The sequence below is a fragment of the Mobula birostris genome, chromosome 29 (genome assembly GCF_030028105.1).
Source record: "Mobula birostris isolate sMobBir1 chromosome 29, sMobBir1.hap1, whole genome shotgun sequence".
NCBI classification, from domain to species: domain Eukaryota; kingdom Metazoa; phylum Chordata; class Chondrichthyes; order Myliobatiformes; family Myliobatidae; genus Mobula; species Mobula birostris.
Window position 1 is genome coordinate 1,864,991 of NC_092398.1, and position 26,127 is coordinate 1,891,117.

Sequence of the window (26,127 nt, forward strand, 5' to 3'; positions counted from 1 at the left end):
TTCTGGCCCTTCAAACCATGCTGCCCAGCAACCCCCTCTTTAACCCTAGCCTAATCACAGGAAAAATTTACAATGAGCGATTAAACCACCAACTGGAATGTCCTTGGGCTGTGGGAGGAAACCAGAGCACCTGGAGGAAACCCTTGTGGTCATGAGGAGAACGTACAAACTCCTTACAAGCAGTGGCGGGAATTGAACCTGAGTCACTGGTACTACAAAGCATTGTGCTAAGCACTATGCTACCGTGCCGTCCGAAAAGGGAATAATTCTTTTGTCTTTGAGGTATGAGGAACTCAGATACCTTCAGTATCCATAGTAAATATCTCTGTCTTTATTCAGAGCAGAGCACACAGCATTCCAAAAGAATAGTTGAGCAGCAAATACCAAGGAGTCTTTTTGATGTCATTCAACCCCAAAGTTTTCCTAAGTCTTAAACTATAAAAGTCAGTAACGCTAGAGAATAATTTCATCTTCTGTCTGCTCTCCTCTTACTTTCTGATTCAATTTGTTTAATGGGTCAATTACCAATTATTCACTTAGGAAATGAAACTTGATAAAGATTCGAGATTCAACATTATTTATCATGTGTACAACAGGTATTGATAATGGCTGGGGTCGCCCATCTTGTAAAGACACTGCCCAGCAGAAGACAATGGCAAACAATTTCTGTAAAAAAATTTGCCAATAACAATTAATGTCATGAGACCATGATCCCCTACATCATGTGACACAGCACATAATGATGATGAGATATAACTAGGGTTCACATCTTTTCAATTCTTCTCACACAAGAAACAATCTGTCATTTGGCCAGATCATTTTCCATCTACCAATTTGTTGCTCACTTACTTATCCTCTTTAAGACCTTTTGCTATGTTGGGAGGTAATGCAGAAATTTAGCAAAACACTAGCTGGATGGTATCGGTTGCTCTGGAAAGAGTGCAGAGGGGATTTGCCATGCGTCTGGATTGGTGGACTTTAGGTTTTAGGGTGGGAGGCAGGGAGAGATTGGACGAACTGAGCTTGTTCTCCCTGGAGTGGAGGAAGCTAAGGGGTGATCTGATAGAGATATAGACAGGCCAAAGAGTAGGGCCCAGACTAAAAGTTGTGCACCAGTCCTCCAGGTTCGGGGGTTCATCTCAGGGCTAACGACCCTGACTGGCAAAACAAAATTGTTGCGGAAACTGCAATGAAAGAATCCTTCTATATCTGAGTGTGATGGCATTCCTGAGTCTACTTAATCTTTCTTGTGCTATTTAAACTTTCATATTTGTCCCTTTCTTGTGCTCACAGCTTGATATGGAAACACCAATGCCCTTAAATGGAAAATCCTACAGAAAGTAGTGGATATGGCCCAGATATGAGAAACTCTGCAGATGCTGGAAATCCAAAGGAACACACACAAAATGTTGGAGGAACTCGGCAGGTCAGGCAGCACCTTTGGAAAAGAATAAACAGTCAAATTTTCAGACTTAGACCCTTCATCGTGACCAGAGAAGAAGATGAGACGTCAGATTCAGAAGGTGGCGGGAGGGGAGGAAGACGTAAAGGTGGTGGCTGATAGATGAAACTAGGAGGGGGAGGGGGTAATGTAAAGAGCTGGGAAGTTGATTGGTGAAAGAGATAAAGGGCTTGAGGAGGGGGAATCAGATAAGAGAGGACACAAGACCATCAGACAAAGAGAAGGAGGAGGAGCAACAGAGGGAGGTAAGGAGATAAGGTGAGACAGTGAAACAGGAATGGGGAAATGGAGTGAAACAAGAGTGAAACAGAAATGGGGAATGGTGAAGGGGGAAGGGTCAATTACCAGAAGTTCGAGAAATCAATGTTCATGCCATCAAGTTGGAGGTTACCTTACGGAATATAAGGCGTCGCTCCTCCATCCTGAGTGTGGCCTCATCGTGGCAGTAGAGGAGACTGTGGACTGATATGGCCTGGTCCGTCATGAGTAAAGCCCTCCCAACCATTGAGAGCATCTACTCGAAACATCGTTGCAGGAAAGCAGCCTCCATCATCAGTGAGCCCCCACCCCACCCACCCAACCAACCAGGATATGCTCTCTTCTCACTGTTGCTGTCATTAAGAAGGTACAGGAGCCTCAGGACTCACACTACCAGGTTCAGGAGCAGTTACTACCCCTCAACCATCAAGCTGTGCCCGACAGTGCCCGACGCCGGCCCCCTAGGTCTGAGTCGACGTAGTAGTAGTAGTAGTAACCATCTGGCTCTTGAACCAAAGGGGATAACTTCATTCCTTCCATCATTGAAATGTTCCTACAACCAATAGACTCACTTGCAAGAACCCTTCATCTCATGTTCTTGATAGTTGTCAGAGTCATAGGCATAGTCATACTTTATTGATCCCAGGGGAAATTGGTTTTCGTGACAGTTGCACCATAAATAATTAAATGCTAATAAAACCATAAATAGTTAAATAGTAATATGCAAATTATGCCAGGAAATAAGTCCAGGACCAGCCTATTGGCTCAGGGTGTCTGACCCTCCAAGGGAGGAGTTGTAAAGTTTGATGGCCACAGGCAGGAATGACTTGCTATGACGCTCTGTGCTGCATCTCGGTGGAATGAGTCTCTGGCTGAATGTACTCCTGTGCCCACCCAGTACATTATGTAGTGGATGGGAGACATTGACCAAGATGGCATGCAACTTGGACAGCGTCCTCTTTTCAGACACCACCGTGAGAGAGTTCAGTTCCATCCCCACAACATCACTGGCCTTACGAATGAGCTTGTTGATTCTGTTGGTCTCTGCTACCCTCAGCCTGCTGCCCCAGCACACAACAGCAAACATGATAGCACGGGCTACCACGGACTCGGAGAACATCCTCAGCATTGTCCAGCAGATGTTAAAGGACCTCAGTCTCCTCAGGAAATAGAGACGGCTCTGACCCTTCTTGTAGACAGCCTCAGTGTTCTTTGACCAGTCCAGTTTATTATCAATTCATATCCCCAGGTATTTGCAATCCTCCACCATGTCCACACTCCACATATTTATTGTTTATTTATTTATTGTTATTATATATTTATACAGCTTGTTGTCTTTTACACACTGGTTGAATGCCCAAGTTGGTGCAAATTTTCATTGATTCTGTTATGGTTACTATTCTATAATGGATTTATTGAGTATGCCCAAAGGAAATGAATCTCAGGGCTGTATATGGTGATGTATATATAGTGTGATAATAAATTTACTTTGAACTTTGGATACATCTCTTATTCTCCTAGGTTTGTTGATTTCTACTTTCACCTTTCCCTAGTCAATGTCACCTCCTCAGATTTCTCAAATAATGCTTCCCATGCTGTATCTGAATTCCTTTTGGTTTGCATTTATTATGTCTCCTGTGGGTGATGAGGTTCTCCAAAAATCAGATCAAACTTTGCCCAGTGGAAAACCTGGATTGATTCTTTTGTGCATTACGTATTAATTTTCAAACACACTTTGACTTTTTTTTCCCCTTTTACTGTTGTTGCTTGACCTTGCGACCTGTACTTTACTTCCGTTCAGAGTGTGTAACACTTCTATTGAAGGATCCATCCTACATCGCATTTCAAACTTCCCCTCCGTGGTGTGGAAACTCCCGCACACATCACTCACCATCACATTCTGTTCCTAATCTCCATTTTCTTGTCCATTTGCCAGCGCTAACTTCTTCATTTTCACCACCATCACAAAGGCTTGGCAGGACCTCTACTTTCTTAGAAGATTGTGTAGATTCAGCACCTCAACTGAGACTTTGACAGACTTCTGTAGATGCTCAGTGGAGAGTATCCTGACTGGTTGCTTCACAGCCTCTTATGGAACCACCAGTCCCCAGGAATGGTAAAGCCTACAAATGGTAGTGGATACAGCCCAGTCCATCAGAGGAAAAGGCCTCCCCACTACTGAATCCATTTACAAGGAGCACTCCTACAAGTTTGCAGAATCTATCACCCAGGACACCCCCCATCCAGGCCCCTTGCTGCAGCCATCAGGAAGCAGGTACAGGAACGTCGGTCCCACATCACTAGGGTCAGGAACAGTTATTACCCTCCAACCATCGGGCACCTGAACCAATGTGGGTTATGTTGAATCAGAGTTTGCTATGTACTGTAGAAGAGGTCACATTCATCTGGGGCTCTGCTCTGCCTGCCTTGTCATTGGCTACGTGGAACAGTCTAGGTTCCAATCTTTCCCTGGTAATGCTCCCCACCTCATCCTCCACAACACTGACAACTGCATTGGTGCTGCTTCATGCACCCATGCTGAGCTCATCAATTTTATCAACTTTTCCTCCAACTTCCACCCTGCCTTCAAATTCACACCCCCTCCTCTTTTTCAATCTCTCTTTCTCCATCTCTGGGGACAAACTGTTGACTGGCATCTTTAATAAACCTACTGATTCCCAGGGTTATCTCAGCTATACCTCTTCCCACCCATCCCCTGTAAGAATGTTATTCCCTTTTCTCAGTTCCTTTGCCTCCTCCACATTTGTTCCCAGGATGAGGATTTCCCTTCCAGGACAACAAAGATATCTTTCTTCTTCAAAGAACGGGCTTCCCTTCCAGCACCTCACCCATACCTCCTCCTTTTCCCAGACAGCCGCGCTCATCCCATCTTCCCACTACTTTAAGAATAATAGAGTTCTTCTTGTCCTTATCTACCACCCCATGAGCCTCCATATCCAACACATCATTCATCACTACTTGTACCATCTTCAATGGGATTCCACCACCAAACACATCTTTACCTCTCCCCCCACCCCACTTTCCGCTTTCTGCAGGGATTGGTCCCTCTGTGATCACCTTGTCCATTCGTCCTTTCCTACTAGTCTCAATCCAGGCACATATCCCTTCAAGTGGCAGAATTGCTACACCTTCCCATTCACCTCCTCCTTTACCTCAATTCAGGGCCCCAAACAGTCCTTCCAGTTGAGGCAACACTTCACCCGTAAATCTGTTGGGGTCGTCTACTGTATCTGATGTAGCCTCCTCTACATTTTTGAGACCTGATGTAACTTAGGGGACAGCTTTGTCAAACACCCCTGCTCCATCCGCCAAAAGTGGAATTTCCCAGTGGCCAGCCATTTTAATTCCTATTCCCATTCCCGTTCTGATATGTTGATCCATAGCTCCTCTTTTGCCATAATGACACTACCCTCAGGGTGGAGGAATAGCACCTTATAATCTGTCAGGGTAGCCTCCAACCTGACGGCATGAATTTTGATTTCTCCTTCCAGTATTTTTTTGCCTCCCACTTCTGTCTTTTTCTATTCCCCACTCTGGCCTCTTACCTCTTCTCACCCGCTTATCACCTCCCCCTGGTGCCCCTCCTTCTTCCCTTCCTCCTATGGTCCATTCTCTTCTCCTATCAGATCCCTTCTTCTCCAGCCCCTGACCTTTCCCACCCACCTGGTTCCAGCTAACCTCTTTCTCCTGCCCCCCCAACCCTTTTTATTCTGGCACCTTCCCCCTTCCTTCTCAGTCTTGTAGATGGGGATCAGCCTGAAACACTGAGCCTTAATTTATTTCCACTGATGCTGCCTGACCTGCTGAGCTCCCTCGGCGTTTTATGTGTGTTATTATAGACAACTTCACTCACCTCAACCCTAAACTGATTCCACAACCTACAAACTCACTTTCAAGGACTCTATGACTCATGCTCTCAGTATAATCAATTTATTTATCTATCTATCTAACTAACTATTTATTATGTTGTATTTTCACTGTTTTCTTTTGCACATTGGTTGTTTGTCAGCCTTTGCGTGTAGTTTTTCAATTGATCCTATTGTATTTCTTCAGCATACTGTGAATGCCTGCAAGAAGATGAATCTCAGGGAATAAGAAGAAGAAGAAGAATATGTACTCTATTAATCCCGAGTTACAGCAGCAACATTTTAAATCACACTTAGCAGTGTGCAGATTTAATTAATAATAAAGTACAGAATAATAATTTACCAATGTGCAACAATTTGCAAAAATGTGCACTAGTAATGTACAAAATAATAAAGCAGAGACTATTGCATTATGATGTGTGTTCTCCTGTCGCACAGAGTTGAACTGTTGTGTATGCTTGTTGCATTTGGTAGGTAAGATAACGATCCCTGTGACAGCAGAGCTGAACGAGCCTGTTCAAAAGTGTGCTCTGCTGTTTATATATAAAATATATGTGCCACGGCAATGTAGCGGTTAGCGTGACGCTATTACAGCTTGGGGTGTCAGGGTTCAGGGTTCAATTCTGACATCCTCTGCAAGGAGTCTGTGCGTCCTCCCTGTGGATTGGGCAGGTTTTCTCTGGGTCTTCTGGCTCCCTCCCACAATCCAAAGACATACCAGTCTGTAGATCAAATGGTCATTGTAAACTGTCTCGTGATTAGGCTGGGGTTAAATCGGGAGTTGCCAGGCGGTGTGGTTGGAAAGAGAAGAAGGGCCTGTTCTATGCTGCATCCTTAAATAAATACACACAGCAACATGCACGTTAGTTGACAACAAAATCACTCTGCGTTTTGAACATTCGAGGTAGTGCAGTGCATTCTCAATACCGATCCGCTACACAGAACAAACAACAGCTGACTGGGATTGCTGAATGTGGCATTGTGTATTGAAGAAACGTGTCCATAACTCAGTCATGAACAGACTATTGTACTTTTATGTGCAGATGAAATACACTGGACAACAAATTTTTTTGAAAGTGTTGCTCCCTCAGAATTTTCTTTTTGTTTATGATAGTTCACTTGAAGCTGAGCACAAATAGAATTTCAGACTACTTGTATCACATAGGAATTTGGAGAAACAAGAAATTGACTTCTATTGAATGTAATGCGTTTAATTGCCTTGCAATAGTTCAACTCAGCTAGAAATGTTTTGTTGATGATTTTCATTTGTACTCAGTGTCTGAGGCTTCTCGCTTAAGTGTCCAACAATAATCAGCCAGCACTGATGGATTAAAGTTGCCCTGATACCGTTTCTCCATGACCGCAATGTCCTGGTGAAACCTTTCACCGTGCTCCTCACTGACAGCGCCAAGATTTGCAGGGGAGAAGTCTGAATGGCAATGGAGAAAATGAATCTTTAGTGGCAAGTTGCACTTCATGGTTTTGTGTGCTTGTTGTCAACCAGCTGCATGTAGTTTGGTGCTCTGTAGCTGCCAAGAAAAGTTCCAGCGACATCCTTGAATGCCTTCCATGTGATTTTCTCCGGTCCCACCAGAAGTCCTTTAAATTGCCTGTCATTGATGACCTGTTTGATTTGTGGACCAACAAAAATGCCTTCCTTAATCTTGGCATCAGTTATTCTGACTTGAAGTAACAAGTATAGATGACTTCAAATTTTAGGGATTTTCATGATTAGAAAATCAAAATCCATAAGATACACCCAAAAGTATTCAGGAAGTAAACTCTTTGCTGTCCAATGTTATCCATTATCAGTTCTTTTTATATATACATGTAGGACTTGGAAAGCTTGTTTAAAAAAATTAGAATGGTGGAGCAGAATTAAAATGTGTAATGATATGCTATACAACACATGGACATCATGTGGAGATACAGCTGATCAGGAGGAAGTTCTTGGAGGAGGAAGTGGAGGAGATTTCCCATCAGGGTTCCAATTTGTGTGGGATACAGTGCCCTTGATATTAAAAATCCAATCATCCAATCTAGCCTAATGCAGCCTGCTTGCATAATGAGAGAACAATTATACAACTCTGGACAGAACTCTTTTGTATTTAGCCCAGGCAAAAGTAGGGAGCTGTTCTGAGTGAGTGTACGTGGAGATATTTATTTAAGTGGAACCCGATCATCATTTCCCAATGGTCCAATTGGAATTGGACATTATAGGCCAGAACTGAAAGAAGAAAAGTCACAGAGAGAAAAATAAACAATAAATATAAATGAGAAAAGCAAATCCAAAGTCACTATTTCATGCACAAGACGTGTGGGTTTCAATCTGACAATATTTCAGTTGGCTGTACGCAAATCAGCCTCAGAAGTCACTTTGTGCTTACCAATAATGTCTGCTATATGGCAAAGCAGAGCTGCGTTTGTCCTCATCTAAAGAATTTCAAGTCTCGACCAATCGAACGATGCATGAACATTGATTTCTCTTACTTAGTGCCCATTATGCCGCTGGCATTTAGACATCTGTCCTGGGAAAGTCAGATGTAGAAGGGTTGTTCACTGCTGTTTCCATAACAATTTTGTTTTACCAGTCAGTTGTTAGTCCTGAACTGAAGCTCCCAACCTGGAGAACCAGTGGACCACTCTTAGTCTGGCCTCTACCCTTTGACCTGTTTGGCATGGGCGACTCTGCCAAGAGCCAAAGCATAAAGCCCTGACTCCAGCCAATATAGCTCTTGGGGTCATTGAAGCACACAAGCCTCCAAACCCAACAACAAGGTAGTGGTCCTCTGGAAGAATCAATTTCTCTAGCTTCTGGTAATTTCTCCACTCTCTCCCTTCTCTCTTTTTCTCCATAATCCATTCTGCAATGGGGAAGGAAGCACACAGCACCTCTAAACAACACACATCAAAGTTGCTGGTGAACGCAGCAGGCCAGACAGCATCTCTAGGAAGAGGTACAGTCGACGTTTCAGGCCGAGACCCTTCCACACAACACCTCTAATTCCTTAGGAGTTTGTGGAGATTCATCATGACTTCTAAAACTTTGAAAAACTTCTATAGATGTCTGTGGTTATTATTCTATAGTTTATTGAGGATGCCTGTAAGAAAGCAAATCACAGGATTCTTTTTGGTGATAAATATGTACTTTGATAATGAAATTTATTAAACTTTGGTAACCTTTTTATCCCTTTTCTTCTCCTCACCTGCCTATCACCTCCTGGGTCCCCTCCTTCTTCCCTTTCTCCCATGGTCCACTCTCCTCTCTTATCAGATTCTTTCTTCTTCAGCCCTTTACCTCTTCCACCTATCACTTCCAAGCTTCTTACTTCATCCCCTCTCGCACCTCCCCCACCCACCCACCTTACCCCTTACCTGATCTCACCTATCACCTACCAGTTTGTACTTCTCCCCCTTCCTTCTTATTCTGGCTTCTGCCCGCTCCCTTTCCAGTCCCAATGAGAGGTCTCGGCCCAAAACATCAACTGTTTATTCCTCTCCATAGCTGCTACCTGATCTGCTGAGTTTCTCCAGCATTTCGTGTGTGTGTGTGTGTGTGTGTGTGTGTGGCCCATTAGAAACTGATGTCGCAGCTGGCACAGGGAGTAACCATTGTTAACCGCCCAATGTGAAAGTCGTAAATAGCTAACAAAATTCAAGGCTGCATTAAACGTCTATTTCCCCTATCATCTGCCCCCCAGAAATGCAATTCCATCGACATCCACACAAGTTTCGACATAGATTTGTTGAGCAAAATGTTACCCTAGAACAGGTGAAACTTTCTCTTGCCTGGAGGAAGCATTGAACACAATCTCTGAGACGGATGCCCAACATGGGATAGTGGAAGCAACTAAACAGGGAGGAATATTGGCATAAATATTTGAAATAGGAAAGAGAATTTGCAACACATGTCACACATCCAGCAAAATAATTGTATTTAATTTTAATCTTCATTGTATTGTAAGCACTGGCTGTCATGAGGATAATAGAATGGTTATGAAGACATTAAACAATGGCACATATCCAACAGAACAGTATGATTATGTGGTTTATATGTACAACTGAAATTATGTTTTTACTTCCCTCTGGGGCACTCTGTAATTAAACAAAATACAATAAAAAGATAATTGAATGGAGGAAAAACACATCAGCGGGACGCCGGCAAGAAACTTTAGATGGAAAGGAAAACTTGGCTGTTTCCCTGAAGTGTTCAACCCTCTTCTCCCAGCTTTCCAATTAGACACAGCACCCAGGAGAGCAAACCGCCTACCCCCACCCACAAAACTTCCACAAACGCTTCTCAAGTCCCAGCACCCTCTGCAAGCAACACATACAAAATGCTGGAGGAACTCAACAGTCCAGGCAGCGTCTGTGGAAAAGAAGTTTCAGATGGAGACCCTTCATCAGGACTGGAAAGAAAGAGAAATCAGAGTAAGAAGGTGGGAGGGAAGGGAGGAAGAGGTACAAGGAGGGAGATGATAGGTGAAACAAGGAGAGGTGAAGGAGGTGACCTCTTTCTTTCCAGCCCCGATGAAGGATCTCTGTCTGAAACACTGACTGTTTCTTCTTTTCCATAGATGCTACCTGACCTGCTGGGTTCCTCCAGCATTTTGTGCGAGTTGCTTTGGATTTCCAGCATCTGCAGGTTTTCTCATGTTTGAGACCGAATGAGGGCAATCTGATTTATGTGCAGAAATAACACTAATATTTCTCCTGTTGGGCCACTTGCATTCTCCTGTGTTTTCCTCATGGAGACATGCCCTGGATTCCCAAGACAGCTTCACTGATGAATATGATTAGATCAGCTTTAGTTGTCACATGTACATCGAAACATCGAAAACATACAGTGAAACGTGTCATTTGCAGCAACCAGCAACACAGTCCGAGGACATGCTGGGCAGCCGCAGGTATTGTCATGCTTCCAGCACCAACAATTCACTTACCCTAACTCGTACGTCCTCGGAATGTGGGAGGAAACCACAGCACCCGGAAGAAACCCACCGGGAGAACGTGCAAACTCCTTACAGGCAGCAGTGGGAATTGAACCCTGATTGTTGGTGCTGTGAACTGTTGCACTGGCCACTACACTACTGTGCCATGCCCAGTATTCGTCTAAGCAAAAGAACTTGAACTTATTAGAAATGATCAGGCCACTCAAGTACTGTGTATCACTCAGAAACCAGACCCTAATAAACCTCAGAATCTGTCTGGTTCCATATATTGCCTCAAGGTAGCCCTTAATTACTGTTTGAGCTTTTTGGCCCCACAGACTTCCTCTGTCACTCAAAGTCAAAGTAAATTTACTATCAAAGTACATACATATACAGTGCCTATAAAAATTAACTACCTGTCTTGGAAGTTTTCATGTTTTATCATTTATTTGGCTTTTTTTTAACACTGTTTAGACTGATGGCCAAAAAGCCCAATTTTAGTTTCATCAGACCATAGGACCTTCTTCCAGCTGACTTCAGAGACTTCCACATGCCTTCTGGCAGACTCTAGCCAAGATTTTACGTGAGTTTTTTTTCGACAGTGGCTTTCTCTTTGCCACTCTCCCATAAAGCTGGGACTGGTGAAGCACCCGGGCAAGAGTTGCTATGCACACAGTCTCTCCCTTCTCAACAAATGAAGCTTGTAACTCCTCCAGAGTTGTCACAGGTCTCTTGGTGGCCTCCCTCACTAATCGCCCTCTTCAACGGTCACTCAGTTTTCGAGGGTGCCCTGCCATATTCTTTCCATTTCTTGATGATAGACTTAACTGTACTCCAAGAGATATTTAGTGACTTGGAAATTTTCTTGTATCCATCTCCTGACTTGTGTTTTTTCAATAACATTTTCATGGAGTTGCTTGGAGTGTTCTTTTGTCTTCATGGTGTAGTTTTTGCCAGGACACGGACTCACCAGCAGTTGGACCTTTCAGATACATCTGTATTTTTAGTACAATCAGTTGAAGAACCTTGACTACAAACAGGTCTCCAAAAACAGATCTCCATTTAACTAGCTATGTGACTTTTAAAACAAATTAGCTGCAACAGTGATGATATGCTGTGTCATATTAAAGGGGGAGGGTGAATACTCATGCAATGAATTATTTTGTGTTTTATATTTGTAATTAATTTAGTCACTTTCTAGAGATCTGTTTTCACTTTGATATGAAAGATTCTTTTTCCTATTGATCAGTGTCAAAAAAGCCAAATTAAATCCACTATGATTCAATTTGTAAAACAATAAAACATGCAAACATCCTAGGGAGGGGTGTATACTTTTTATAGGCACTCTCTGTCATGATATACAACCCTGAAATTCATTTTCTTGCAGTCATTCACAGGAAAATAAAGAAATACAGTCGAGTTTATAAAAAATTATTGTTCGTCCATCATTGACGTCGATGAGGACCTCAACACCATTATGACAGTGTCGAGACTAGCGCGTGATTTGGATTTAAGTGAGGGAGAGTTGCGCAGCGTCAGCCTCACTCTCTCTTCCCAATTCCCATCTGGATCCAGTGGCAAGACAGAGTGTAGACGGCTGGAGATGGGACTAGGCACAGTGGATGACCAGGATGTCTTCTGTGTCTTGTCCTGCTCTACACGTTCCACAATGCTTGCAGAGACCGCCTTCTTGACCGTTGGACCTTCCATTGGTCTCGTCTGCTCAATCCGCCGGAGTCTGTCTTCACATGCTCGGATAGACAACTCCCTATCTCACCGAGGGTTTGAGACCCGTCTGCTACCCTCATCTGGTTTAGCCGGCTTGTCGAAGCCGTTGCCTGGGGTGTGGCCGCTGTCGCATGCAAACAGCTACAGGGAGCCACAGGTGAGAGCTGAGTGCCAGGTGGGGACCAAAGGTGGACTAAAAAATTATACATAAACAGAGACTGACAAACAACTAATGTGTAAAAGTAACACAATAACATTTGCAGATGCTGGAAATCTAGAGCAACACATAAAAATGCTGGAAGAACTCAGCAGGTCAGGCAGCATCCACTCAAACGAATAATCAATGTTTCAGACCGAGGCCCTTCATCAGGAGAACTGAACAATTTTAAACACGAGGAAGTCTGCAGATGTTGGAAATCCAAAACAACACACCTAACATTCTGGAGGAAACACAAAATAATCTGCAGATGCTGCGCTCAAAGCAACACTCACAACACGCTGGAGGAACTCAGCAGGTCGAGCAGCATCCATGGAAAAGATCGGTCGACGTTTCGGGCCGGAACCCTTCGTCAGGAAATAGGTGATAGGCAGCTGGGGGAGGGGGAAGAGTGAAATAGGGTTAGGGGAAGGGAGGGGGAGGGAATTACCGGAAGTTGAAGAATTCTATGTTGAATTCTGGAGGAACTCAGCAGGTCATGCAACACCTCTGGAAAAGAGTCTCCATCATCATTTCTGATGATGGGTCTTGGCCCAAAACGTTGACTCTTTACTCTTTTCCATGGATGCTGCCTGGCCTGCTGAGTTCCTCCAGTATTTTGTGAATGTGTCAAAGAAGACAAATGGAGAAAATCATTTAAAAAATTTTAAAAATGCTGATAAGACGAGTTGTAGAATCTCTGAAAGGGTCTGTATGTTGTAGAGTCTGTTCAGCATTAAGGTGATTGAAATTATCCACATTGGTCCAGGAACTCTCTCCATTGCACACCGATGGCTCTGCCATGGAAAGAGTGAAGAGATCCTTGGTGTGTGCATAACAGACAATCTAACCTGGACCCACAATACCTCTTTAATAGTCAGCATTTTCTGAGGGGAATGAGGCATGTAAGGCTCCCCGCCCTCGTTCTAACAACTTTCTACAGAAGCACCATCAAGATTGTCCTGTCTGGCTGCATCAGAGGAGGAGGAGAAGATGGCGGCGCGACAGCAGCGTGCGCGGCCTCTCCGGTGATGTTGTCTGTTATCTGTCAAGTAGGGTACCTTGCACAGTTATGATTTGATGGAGACAGATGTGAGAGTACGGAGGAACATCTGGAAAACTTCTGAAATGCCCGCTTTGCTGTCACTGCTACTGAGCGGTAACCAGAATCTCCGGAGCTGAAGGCCCCGAAATCCTCGGCTTTGCTTGTTTCAGCGGCCGGGGTGAGGTCGAAGGCGCTCGGCAGAGGATGGCGCTCGGGAGGCTGGTCGGAAGCTCGAAGTTTTCGGACAGATGGACTCAGTGTTGGATGTGGTCGGCTGCTTCCAAGGCATCGGCAAGTTGACGGTGCCTGGAGGTTTATGGCAGGGAGTTTCTCCCTTTTGCTGCCTGCTATCAGGGACTCGGGAGTCGATTGACTCGGGGACTTTTGAGAATTTATTTACGATGCCCATGGTTTGTTCTTCATCAAATTATGGTATTGCCTTGTACTGCTGTAACTATATGTTATAATTATGTGGTTCTGTCAGTGTTAGTCTTTGGTTTGTCCTGTTTTCTGTGATATCACTCCGGAGAAATATTGTATCATTTCTCAATGCATGTATGCATTTCTAAATGACAATAAAAGAGGGCTGAGTGTTCTCATAATCTAAATCATTGTGAGGTACAGAAGCTGCAAGGCATTGGACCATGAGACCCCACAGAGAACAGTAAAGCCACCAAGAGGATCACTGGCATTTCTCTCCCACTATTTGCGACATTTACTGGGAGTATTGTAAATGAAGAGGCCAAAGCATTGTTGAGGTTCCCTACCACCCATCCTACAATCTCTTTGACCCTCTACCATCAGGAAGGAGGTACAGGAGCATCAGGACCAGGATCAGCTTCTTCCCTCAAACTGTGAGACCAATGAATACCTTGCCACCACCGAGTCTCATCACTAGGACAGTGAGCCATTTCTGTTTACCTGTGAGATGCTCTACATGCATTGTTGAATTATATTTTAACTCATTTATGGTAATATTTTGTTTTACGTGCTGTGTGTGATATATGTTTTGTGGGTGGACTGTGGTCCAGAGGAACGCTGTCCAGTTTGGTTGTATATATGTACAGTCAGACGAGAATAAACTTGTACTTCAGCCAGATGGCTGTAGAGTAGTAATTGTTTTTGAACCTTGCGGTGTGGGACTGAAGGATCCTGTACTTCCTACCCAAAGGTAATAGTGAGAGGAGAGAATGGCCTGGATGCTGGGGGTCCCTGATGGTGCCTGCTGGTTTCCTGTGGCTGCTCTCCTAGTAAGTATACTCAGTGGTGGGCAGGGTTTTTCCTGTGATGGGTTGGTCTGTATCCACGACCTTTTGTAGGCATTATTTTCTGTTCCCAGGCATTGGCGTTTCCATACCAGTCCACTATGCAACCTGCCAGCAAGAACAAGGCTAATGTTGTGCTTCATTCACATTAACCCCAATTTCCATCTGCCTAATTCCCTTAGGTCAAAGGTCCGTTTAAAATATATTCGATGACCCAGCATCCACTGAGAACATTCCATTTCTATGACTAATGTCTTCTTGCAGACTCCTGATCCTGTCCTGTCAAGATTATCCCACCTGAGAGAGAGCGATCACTCAGCGTCTCCCCTAACAAGCCCCTCACATTCTTGTATGTCTCAATAACATCATTTTTCATTCTGAGTAACCTGGGCGAGTAAACAGTTCCAAAACTGGCCAAGCAACATCAAGCCTAAAGCAGATACCGAGAGAAGCAGAGGACAGAATTCGTTTATGTTGCAAGGAAATGAGACTGGAATCTATTCAGCAAAGGAACACTCACAAAATAATCAGTAGACCAGGCAGCGATCCTTCATCAGGATCATCGATGCTGCCTGGCCTGCTGAGTTGCTCCTGCATTTTGTGTGTGCTGCTTTGATGTGCAGATTTGCTTGTGTTTGTCAGACATGGATCTAGATGGGCAAACGTTTCTTTGAAGCAACTCCTCATGGTAGTGTAAGGGTTAGAGTAACGTTTTCCAGCGTCAGCGACCCGGGTTCAATTCCCGCCGCTGCCTGTAAGGAACCTGTGCGTTCACTCCGTGACCACGTGGCTTTCCCCGGGTGCTCCGGTTTCCTCCCACAGTCCAAAAACGCACAGATTGGTAACATGGATGTAGGTAGGCAGCACGATCTCATTCGGCCGGTAGCCAACAATGACCATGTCATAATAATAAATAACCTTCCGCCAGATCGATTAATCAAGTATTTGGGAACATTAAGTTTGATCCGTTCTGGAATAAACTCTTAATTATCACTTCTTTTGAGAGCAGCGGGTTAATTACTCAGTAGCACATATTGCACAAAAATCAATTATTCAGTAATGACGTCACTCATCCTTTAAATTTAATTTTTATGCGTCATAGAGCAGGAGCCAATCGGAGACAGGGAAGCCAGGTGACGCACTCATTTGTTTGAAACAAAAGTTTCAAAGAAAACTGACAACGGAAATGGACACCATGAAGCTTTGAACATTAAAGCGGAGTACAGTTACTTTGTGCCATGTTAGTACAAATACCATTTAATTCTCCTTATGAAAAGCCACTTGTGCACGAAGTTCCTGTTGCTACACTATTAGAAGATTCAGATGCGGGTATATGTTTTCTCCTGTTCGACGCCGCTCGTGTGAATCTCGGGCTGGAGTAGTAAATAATAATTTCAGTATAATTCGGCTTCCGATCTCAGGGAGCGCTGACAACCCGTACGATCATTCTCAGGAGTCTGAAAGGAATTCTCTGGTGTGGGAATAGCCTCTCCGGATTCGAGGTCCCGGTGTCATAACCAGCGCAGACCTAATTAAATCTTCATCACCGACACTGGTTCCATTTCACATATTCCGCATGTGATCCGGATTAAGACCAACGCCGCGACTGCTGCCACAGTCTCGATTTCTTTATGTGAAATAACATGATCAATTCTTTACGCCTTTAACGTGTTCGAATATCCAGCCCTTATAGTCATAGTCATATACTTTATTGATCCCGGGGGAAATTGGTTTTCGTTACAGTTGCGCCATAAATAATAAATAGTCATAGAACCATAAATAGTTAAATAGTAATATGTAAATTATGCCAGTAAATTATGAAATAAATCCAGGACCAGCCTATTGGCTCAGGGTGTCTGACCCTCCAACGGAGGAGTTGTAAAGTTTGATGGCCACAGGCAGGAATGACTTCCTATGACGCTCTGTGTTGCATCTCGGTGGAATGAGTCTCTGGCTGAATGTACTCCTGTGCCCACCCAGTACATTATGTAGTGGATGGGAGACATTGACCAAGATGGCATGCAACTTAGACAGCATCCTCTTTTCTGACACCACCGTGAGAGAGTCCAGTTCCATCCCCACAACATCACTGGCCTTACGAATGAGTTTGTTGATTCTGTTGGTGTATGCTACCCTCAGCCTGTTGCCCCAGCACACAACAGCAAACATGATAGCACTGGCCACCACAGACTCATAGAACATCCTCAGCATTGGCCGGCAGATGTTAAAGGACCTCAGTCTCCTCAGGAAATAGAGACGGCTCTGACCCTTCTTGTAGACAGCCTCAGCGTTCTTAGACCAGTCCAGTTTATTGTCAATTCGTATCTCCAGGTATTTGTAATCCTCCACCATGTCCACACTGACCCACTGGATGGAAACAGTGGTCACCGCTACCTTAGCTCTCCTCAGGTCTACCACCAGCTCCTTAGTCTTTTTCACATTAAGCTGCAGATAATTCTGCTCACACCATGTGACAAAGTTTCATACCATAATCCTGTACTCAACCTTATCTCCCTTGCTGATGCATCCAACTATGGCAGAGTCATCCGAAAACTTCTGAAGATGACAAGACTCTGTGCAGTAGTTGAAGTCCGAGGTGTAAATGGTGAAGAGAAAGGGAGACAAGACAGTCCCCTGTGGAGCCCCAGTGCTGCTGATCACTCTGTCGGACACACAGTGTTGCAAGCACACGTACTGTAGTCTGCCAGTCAGGTAATCAAGAATCCATGACACCAGGAAAGCATCCACCTACATCGCTGTCAGCTTCTCCCCCAGCAGAGAAGGGCGGATGGTGTTGAACGCACTGGAGAAGTCAAAAAACATTACCCTCATAGTGCTCGCTGGCTTGTCCAGGTGGGCGTAGATATGGTTCAACAGGTAGACAATGGCATCCTCAACTCCTAGTCGGGGCTGGTAGGTGAACTGGAGGGGATCTAAGTGTGGCCTGACAATAGGCCGGAGCAGCTCCAGAACAAGGCTCTCCAGGGTCTTCATGATGTGGGAGGTCAATACCACCGGTCTGGAGTCATTGAGGCTGCTGGGGCATGCCTTTACACCTTTAACGTGTTCGAATAGGCTGAGGTACTTTACAGAAGTGTCAACAAAATTTGGCCAGATGGGTGTAATTGGTCGGCGTGGGATCTTTAGATGGGAAAGAATTGTTACTGCGCTGGTTGGATGGATGAATAGATAGATAAACAAATAGATAAACGGGACAGACTGACAGATAGATAGATCGACATATATAGACAGATAGATGGAAATAGATAAATAGGTAGATAGATAGATAGACATAGGAAGATAAATAGATAGATCGATAGTTAGACAACAGGCAGGCATATATATAGATAGAGAGATGAATAGATAGTGTAGATAAAGCATCTCATTGGGTTACTTTAGAGATAACCAAACCCATAGTCAAGTTCGCAAATGGAAAAGGAAGACGTTGAAAGGGGAATGTAGAGGGATTTCGGGAGGGAATTCAAGTGTTTAGATCTTATCAGCTGAAGATCGGTAGGCAATGGAGGGGTGATTAAATCCAGAGATGACCAAGAGGATCAAATTGGCAAGGATAGGCGTCTTGGCGTCTATCATTAATGTAAAAGCGTAATAGTGTACTGGGTTCCTTCAGGTTGTTATAGTTGAGGGCGGTAACGGGGCCAGGCTCCCACTACCCATTAAATACTTCCAAAGGCGTGCGACTCAAATAGCCTCTGACAACCAAGTCCAGCTCCTGGCCTTCATGTGCGGCTTAGTTACTCAGCCATGTGGAACAGTTTCTACTGACGGAAGAAGGGGTAAAGGCGGGTTTCTGGCCTTTAAAACCATTGGCTTCGGACAGATGGGGCTGTCAGTCGTGGTTGGCAGATCATCTAGGAGAAGGAAAACTCTGATCTCAAACCTCGGCTGCCTGGTGGCTACACTCACACATGGAGAAGGCTTTGGGAGTAAACCCCGAGGGAAAAATCCGGAGCTGGAATGCCTAAGGCAATCCTACCTTGAGCTCAACGGTGATTGGCAACTCCTGCTACGCCGCCAAACTGTATCTGTCCCTGCCGTTCCTTTGGATCATCGGAGGCGTGGAGAGCGAGAGCCAACTGCAGGGACAAAAGCTTGCTCTCTGTATTGTACTGCCCTAGCTTGCGTATCTCGTCGAGAGCTTGGCCCGACCAAGGGAGGCCTCAAGAAGAAATGAACTTGCGCGGGGTCGTAACTTCCTTCCTACCTGGACTTCTCCGGCTGTCTTTCCAGCGTCTTCATCCAACCAACGGGGCTTTAAACTCGGAACACACGTTCGTTCGTTATGTGTGTGTCGTGTGACGTGGGCGATCATGGTCTTTCCATGACCATGATTGTTCTTGGCAATTTTTCTTCGGAAATGGTTTGCCATTGTCTTCTTCTGGGAAGTGTCTTTACAAGACGGGTGACTCCAGCCATTATCAATACTCTTCAGAGATTGTCTGCTTGTCGTCAGTGGTCACTTAACCAGGACTTGTGATGTGCACCAGCTGCTCATACGACCATCCACCACCTGCCCCCATGGCTTCATGTGACTCTGATCGGGGGGGGGGGTCTAAGCAGGTGCTACACCTTGCCAAGGGCGATCTGCAGGCTAGTGGAGGGAAGGAGGATCTTGCACCTCCTTTGGTAGAGACGTGTCTCCACCCCGCCACCCTTCAGACCCGGCCCGTCCCCCATCAGACCCGCCCCGCCACCCTTCAGACCCGGCCCGTCCCCCACCAGACCCGCCCCGCCACCCTTCAGACTCACCCCGTCACTCATCAGACCCGCCCCGCCACCCTTCAGACCCACCCCGCCACCCTTCAGATCCACCCCGTGACTCATCAGACCCGCCCCGCCACCCATCAGACCCGGCCCGTCCCCCATCAGACCCGCCCCGCCACCCTTCAGACCCACCCCGCCACCCTTCAGATCCACCCCATCACCCATCAGACCCGCCCCGCCACCCTTCAGACCCACCCCGCCACCCTTCAGATCCACCCCATCACCCATCAGACCCGCCCCGCCACCGTTCAGACCCGCCCCGTCACCCATCAGACCCACTCCCGCCACCCATCAGACCCGCCCCGCCACCCTTCAGACCCACCCCGCCACCCTTCAGATCCACCCCGTCACCCATCAGACCCGCCCCGTCACCCATCAGACACTGGGTACCTAATTATTGCTTGGTGTCTGTTGTACCACCAAGTCTAAATCGTTTCAATGTCGTGTTTCTTTTCATGTTTTCAGATGTGTCCTGACTATCATCGGGTTTTTAAAACACGTGCGACAGGTATCGTGAACAGGATGGAGGTGGGGCGTCTGGACTTCTCCAGAGGCCAGGTCTGTGTCTGTCCAAGGCGTGGTAAACAGCGAGGAGGGAAATGCACCGGCGAAGACATGATTAAATTGCAACACACACAAAATGCTAGAGGAACTCAGCAGGCCGGACAGCATCTATCGGGAATGAGTAAACAGTCAACGTTTCGGGCCGAGACCCTTCATCAGCACTTAAATAAACAATTAATTAAACTGGCAGAGCGTGCGGGCGAGTGTCAGGAAACGGCAAGAATGCGTCCATTTTGGCGCAAAGAATGAGGGGAAGGGATTGGTGGCGAAGGCAGATATATTAGGGACATTTAAGAGACGCTGGTTGAGAGATAAATGGAGGTTCGTTTGTTGATTGATTGATTCAGATGCAGTGCAGAATAGGCCCGTCGGCCCTTCGAGCCGCGCCGCCCAGCTATCCCCTGATTTAACCCCTGTCTAATCGCGGGACAATTTACAATGACCAATTAACCTACCAACCGGTACGTCTTTGGACTGTGGGAGGAGACCGGAGCAGCCGGAGGAAACCCACGCGGTCACGGGGAGAACGTACAAACTCCTTACAGACAGAGGCGGGAATTGAACCCAGCTCCGATTTTGCAGTAGGCTGAAGGGTCAGGAGAAGATTGTGGGCCGAAGAGCCTGCTCTGTATGTTCTATGTACTGAAGAATGGCTGTCTTTGAACGTGGTAGTACAAACTAAGAGAACAGCGGTAGAACATGAGATTTATTAAGGCAAAGGGCGTAAGCATGGCGTTTGTAGTCAACCTATGTAAAAGATACACGATCCTGCAGATACTGGAATCTGGAGCAATACACACAAAATGCTGGCGGAATTAAATAGGACAGGCAGCATCTATGCAGGGAATTGGACAGTTAACGTTTCGGGTCGAGATTTTTCGATCCCTTTTCCTCCACTGACGCGACCTGACCTGTATAGTTCCGCCAACATTTTCTGGTTTGCAAGATGAAGCGCTCCACACAAAAAATGCTGGGGGAACTCAGCAGGTCAGGCAGCGTCCATGGAAAAAAAATAAAACAATCCTGATGAAGGATCTCGGCCCGAAACGTCGACTGTTTATTCATTTCCATAGATGCTGCCTGACCTGCTGAGTTCCTCCAGCATTTTGTGAGCGTTACGCTGGATTTCCAGCGTCTACAGATTTTCCCTTGTGTTTATACGGTGTAAAGCGCTGGTTGGGCCATTACCAAGAGAATTCCGGGCACTAATCTTTGGGAGTAGTGGAGGGTGCAGAAGAGACTGCAATACGCAGACTGCCAGAGAAACACAGCGGGCATCACGGGCACCACCCCTCGCCACCATCGACTACATCTTCAAAAGAGCGGCATCCATCATAAAGGACCCCCGCCATCCGGGACATCCCCTCCTCTCATCACAGCCATCGGGCAGGAGGTGCGGGAGCCTGAATACGCACATTCGACGATTCAGAAACAGCTTCCTCCCTTCCGCCATCAGATTTCAGAATGGTCTATAGGACCATAAAATATATGAACACTACGAACCCATGAATTCTACCTTGGTATTCCATTTCGCACGATTTGTTTTTTTTACATTATAACTTAATATGATTTTTTTAATGTCTTGCTGCCGCAAAAAACACAAATTTCTCGCTATATCAATGACAATAAGCCAGATTTTGATGAGTGGAGGCAGACATTTCGGGCCGAGTCGATGCGGCAGTATGAGTGAAGGAAATTGGGACAGAGAGGGCGATATGGGCTGCTGATCACAGAGACCTAGGGTTCAGAGGAGCTTTACTGGAATTTCTCTGGAGATAATAGATTCAAGATGCTAGTTAGACCGGAGAGGCTGGGCAACAGAACAAGCGGAGAGGCAGATCCCAGCCAGTGCGGGGAGGAGACGGAGGCAGCAGATGCTGGAATCTGAATGGACACACAATTTGCTGCAGGAACTCAGCGGGTCAGGTAGCGTCTGTGGAGGGGAAATGGACAGCTCGGGTCAAGACCTTTCCTCTAGACGCGATGAAAGGTCTCGATCTCAAAACGTCGACTGTCCGTTTGTTTCCACTGACCACCTCATCGCCCGGGCCCGCACCGAGCAGCTTCTTCAGCGTTTGTGTGTTGTTCGGCCGGATCCCTGGGGAGGGGGAAATACCGGGAACGGGAAAAGAAGATTAGGATCTGGGGCGGGGGAGGCGGGTGGCCAGAGACGGCTGGATCTGGGACGAAATCAGACAGGCTGAAGCCGGGTACGGGAGGAGCAGACGGGCGGGGACGGAGTGAGGAGAGACGCTGGGTATGGAGAGGAACAGACGGACGGGGAGAGGAGAGACGCCGGGTACGGGAGGGGCAGACGGGCGGGGACGGAGTGAGGAGAGACGCCGGGTACAGAGAGGAGCAGACGGGCGGGGACGGAGTGAGGGTAGACCCCGCGTACCGGACAAGGATGGGATCTAGGGCTGGAGGGAGTCGACCCTGGTGTGTGAACGGACTGAGGGCTGACAACGGGTACGGGAGGGGCAGACGGGAGACGGCGGGTACGGGAAGAGGAAACGGCCGGAGACTGTGGGAACGATCAATGGCAGGCAAGAACGAAGGATGTGATCGAAGGGCTGGTTCTACAGAGGACTGGCACGGAGTGACCGGGCCGAGTGTCCGGCTCCGTCACCACTTGGCAGCCCACTCACGCCAGCCCTGACCACTATCCTCCCTCTCCTCCCCCCTCCGGGCACACAAGACCCAGCGCCACCCCTCATCCTGTCTCCTCCCCAGTTCGGTGCCCACGCCGCTTCCCGGCGCGCCGATTGGCCGCCCCGCCCCGTTGACGTCACGAAGGATGGGGCGAGGGGGGGGCTGTCCGGCGGCGCGGCGATTGGCTGCAGGGCGAGCGGCCAATGAGCGCGTGTGCACGTGTGGGCGGGGCTCGGGCTCCGGGGGGAGGGGCGGGCGGCGGACGGACGGGCGGCTGGGGCGGCGGGGGGAAGAGGGAGCGAGAGAGGCAGCGACCGGGCGCTGGGGCGGCTGCGGGCGCCGCCGCATCTTCCGCCGGGCGGCTCGGAAGATGGTGCAGCAGCAGCAGACGGGGGCGGCCAGGAGGGGCGGCGGAGGAGGAGGAGGGGGGCGCGGCGAGGCGGCCGACAGTGGCATCAGCGACATGAGCGCGGCATCGAGCCCCAACCCCTGGAGCGGGACCCCGGGCCGCGGCGACGAGGAGGGCGCGGGCTGCTGTCAGCCCGACTGGTGCAAGACGCCGAGCGGCCACATCAAGCGGCCGATGAACGCCTTCATGGTGTGGTCGCAGATCGAGAGGAAGAAGATTATGGAACAGGTGCCCGACATGCACAACGCCGAGATCTCCAAGCGGCTCGGCAAGAAGTGGAAGATGCTGAAAGAGGCCGAGAAGAGCCCGTTTATCCGGGAGGCGGAGCGGCTGCGCCTCAAGCACATGGCGGACTACCCCGACTACAAGTACCGACCGCGGAAGAAGGTACGGGGAGAGACGGCCGCCGCCCCCTCCTCCTCCTCTGCCGCTGCCGCCCCCGCCTCCGACAGCAAACCTCACAAGAAGCCGCCGGGTAAGAAGCACAGCCGGACGCACAAAGCCAAGCAGCTGCTGGAGCGCTCCAAAGCCAAGCGTGCCAAGGCGCAGGGTCAGCTCGGCGGCGTGGGGCCGAGCGGCCGCCGCCCGCAGCCGCCCGACCTGGAGTCGGAGCCCGAACCGGAGGATGAGGAGGAGGAGGACGAGGAGGAGCCCGAGGACGAGGAGGAGCCCGAGGAGTTGCTGCACTACTGCCTGGCCGGCAAGAAAGCGGGCGCTGAGCTCAGGACCCCCGGGCGCCCGGCGCTGCTGCCCGCCGCCCACGCCCGGCCGCCCGACGACTGCGACCAGCAGCTGCTGCTCTTCGACCTGAGCCTGAACGTCGCGGCGGGCGGCGGGCTGTCCGGCCCGGGCGGCAACCTGTCCCTGGACAAGGACAGCGACTCTCTGGCGGGCGGCAGCAGCCCCGTGTCCCACTTCGAGTTCCCCGACTACGGGACCCCCGAGGTGCGCAAAATGATCTCAGGAGACTGGCTGGAAATCGAGTCCAATATTTCCTACTAGGTTGACGGACCGAGCCGGGCGTCGCCTCCCTCCCCCCTCTTCCGTCTACCCCCTCCCCTCTCTCTCTCCCTCCCGGCCGGTTCCAACGCATCGGATGCAATTCTCTTCCCCGGAGGATGAACGACGCCTCTCTCCTCCCCAACCCCCTGCTGGAAGCTCGTCCTGCCAAGGGCTGTTCCTTTGAGCCTTCCCCGGGGCGAAGCCGTTGTCCTCAGACCCGTGCCCGTGGGAAGGAGCTCCCCCATCTCCCTGTGAATGTGAACGATGGGGAGGGGGGAGAGGAAGGAGGTAAAAACGCTCCTCGCTAGGTTGAACTCTTCCGGGGGGTGGGGGTGGTTCCGGGGGGGGGCAGAGGACATTGCCGAGGGGGTCCGGGATTGATTATTCTTGCAGGGGAGGGGTGGTGTGGGGGGGGGTAGGGGAAGTATAAGGTTTGAAGATTGCGACTGTAGTTTCGTGTGGTGTAGGAACAGAAAGGTAAATAACTCATTGTGGTCCTAGTTTTACGAGTTAGTGTCATGTTGGTGATTTTTAGCCTGTTAACCCGACCCACGTAGGTTCTTTGCGGGGAGCAGATCAAATCTAGATCAAATGTGGATTTTCAGAGGGGTTGGTGGTGGGGTTAAATGGGCTTTTCTGGTGTTGGCCTTGGCGATCGGTTGTTTTAGGACCAACTAATGTGGTATTATAAAGTGAATTTTTTATGTCTTGGGACACGCTGGTTAGAATACGAGAACGCGCAGGGAGGTCCGATATCTTCCCGGAGATAACGTGAAGGCGAAGAGGTTTGTCTAAAAAAAAAGGCTCGCGGATTTGCTGGGTTGGTTCAAAGACAATGTGGATACAGTTAAAGGTTGGAACTATTTGTGAAAAGTAGATGAATTTGAGAAAAAAAATAGTTTATTGTGCCAATTTAGTACAGTACATCGATCATGACAGGGATGATTCTGAAGATTTAAAACGTCGTGGCGTGTCATACCTCAATAAATGCGTTCATTCTTGGAGAAGTTCAAGGTTGGCTGAGGATTGATCGAAAGGCACGCGACGCAGGTTTCGATATATGTGTAGAAGCGATTACGCCTAGGATGATGATGTGCTGTAGTCTGGTAGCTCGCCACCGGCTTTGCATCATGTATAAAAATTTAACTGTGAATTTGAAATCTCTGGTCTCAGCTGCTAACCGCCTCTGGGGTTCCCAACCTTTTTTTAAAATGCCATGGACCCCGGGTTGGGAACCCCCGACTTCCCGACTGTGGGGTGTAGGGTTATCCTACTATCGGGAGGTGACTGCCCAGCACCCACATTGTCCCTTTAGGATCTTGTGAGTTACTCGGTGTTGGTGGCCAACTACCCGTTCTGGGTGCGAAGAAAAAGGTTTACACAATTATGTCCAGCCGCAAGTAAACGCGAATGCGGTTGAAACCCCGTCACCCCGGCACTGTTCCGCTGTGCACTGAATAATTCCTTAAGCTGAGGTGCATTGTATGTTTGGGGTCTGTAATTAAACGCACATCGTCATCTGTCTGAAAGGGAGGGGCAGTTTTCGTTGCCTGTGTGTCCTGGTTGTGGAACAGCGGAGGGGTGACAGCAGAGATTTACCGGAGTTTCCTTTTCGGTAGCCTGTATAACGGCTTTTAAAAAAATATATTTCTGTTGTCAGAACTGAATTACGCACACTTTATTTTAGAAAAACTCTGGCCACAGATTCAAGGTACTGTACATAAATCTGGATTTTTTTTTAAAGAACAAAATCTAATTTTTTTAATGTTGTAGAAGATTAAATATTTAACCGATACCTCTGAGTTTGAAATTGCTTCGAAGCTGTTGAGGCGCTGTCCGAAAAGGGAACCGTGTTGCTCCGCACCGCTTTAAGCGGTGCCAATATCCAATCTGTTTTGTATCCATTTTTCCACGACCATTTCATTCAGAGAGCATGCGCAGTA

The 26,127-nt window shown here is 47.7% G+C and overlaps 1 protein-coding gene across 1 annotated transcript; it reads left to right on the forward strand.

Moving 5' to 3' along the window:
- Positions 1-23,091: 23,091 nt before the first annotated feature.
- On the forward strand, positions 23,092-24,476 carry LOC140189878 (transcription factor Sox-11-A-like). The gene has a single exon (XM_072246216.1). The coding sequence runs from the start codon at positions 23,144-23,146 to the stop codon at positions 24,182-24,184; it is 1,041 nt and encodes a 346-aa protein (XP_072102317.1). The 5' UTR covers positions 23,092-23,143; the 3' UTR covers positions 24,185-24,476.
- The last annotated feature ends 1,651 nt before the right edge of the window (positions 24,477-26,127 follow it).

Excerpts from the sequence above, each read along its gene's own strand:
- LOC140189878 (XM_072246216.1), top strand. The coding sequence starts at position 23,144 with ATGGTGCAGCAGCAGCAGACGGGGGCGGCCAGGAGGGGCGGCGGAGGA.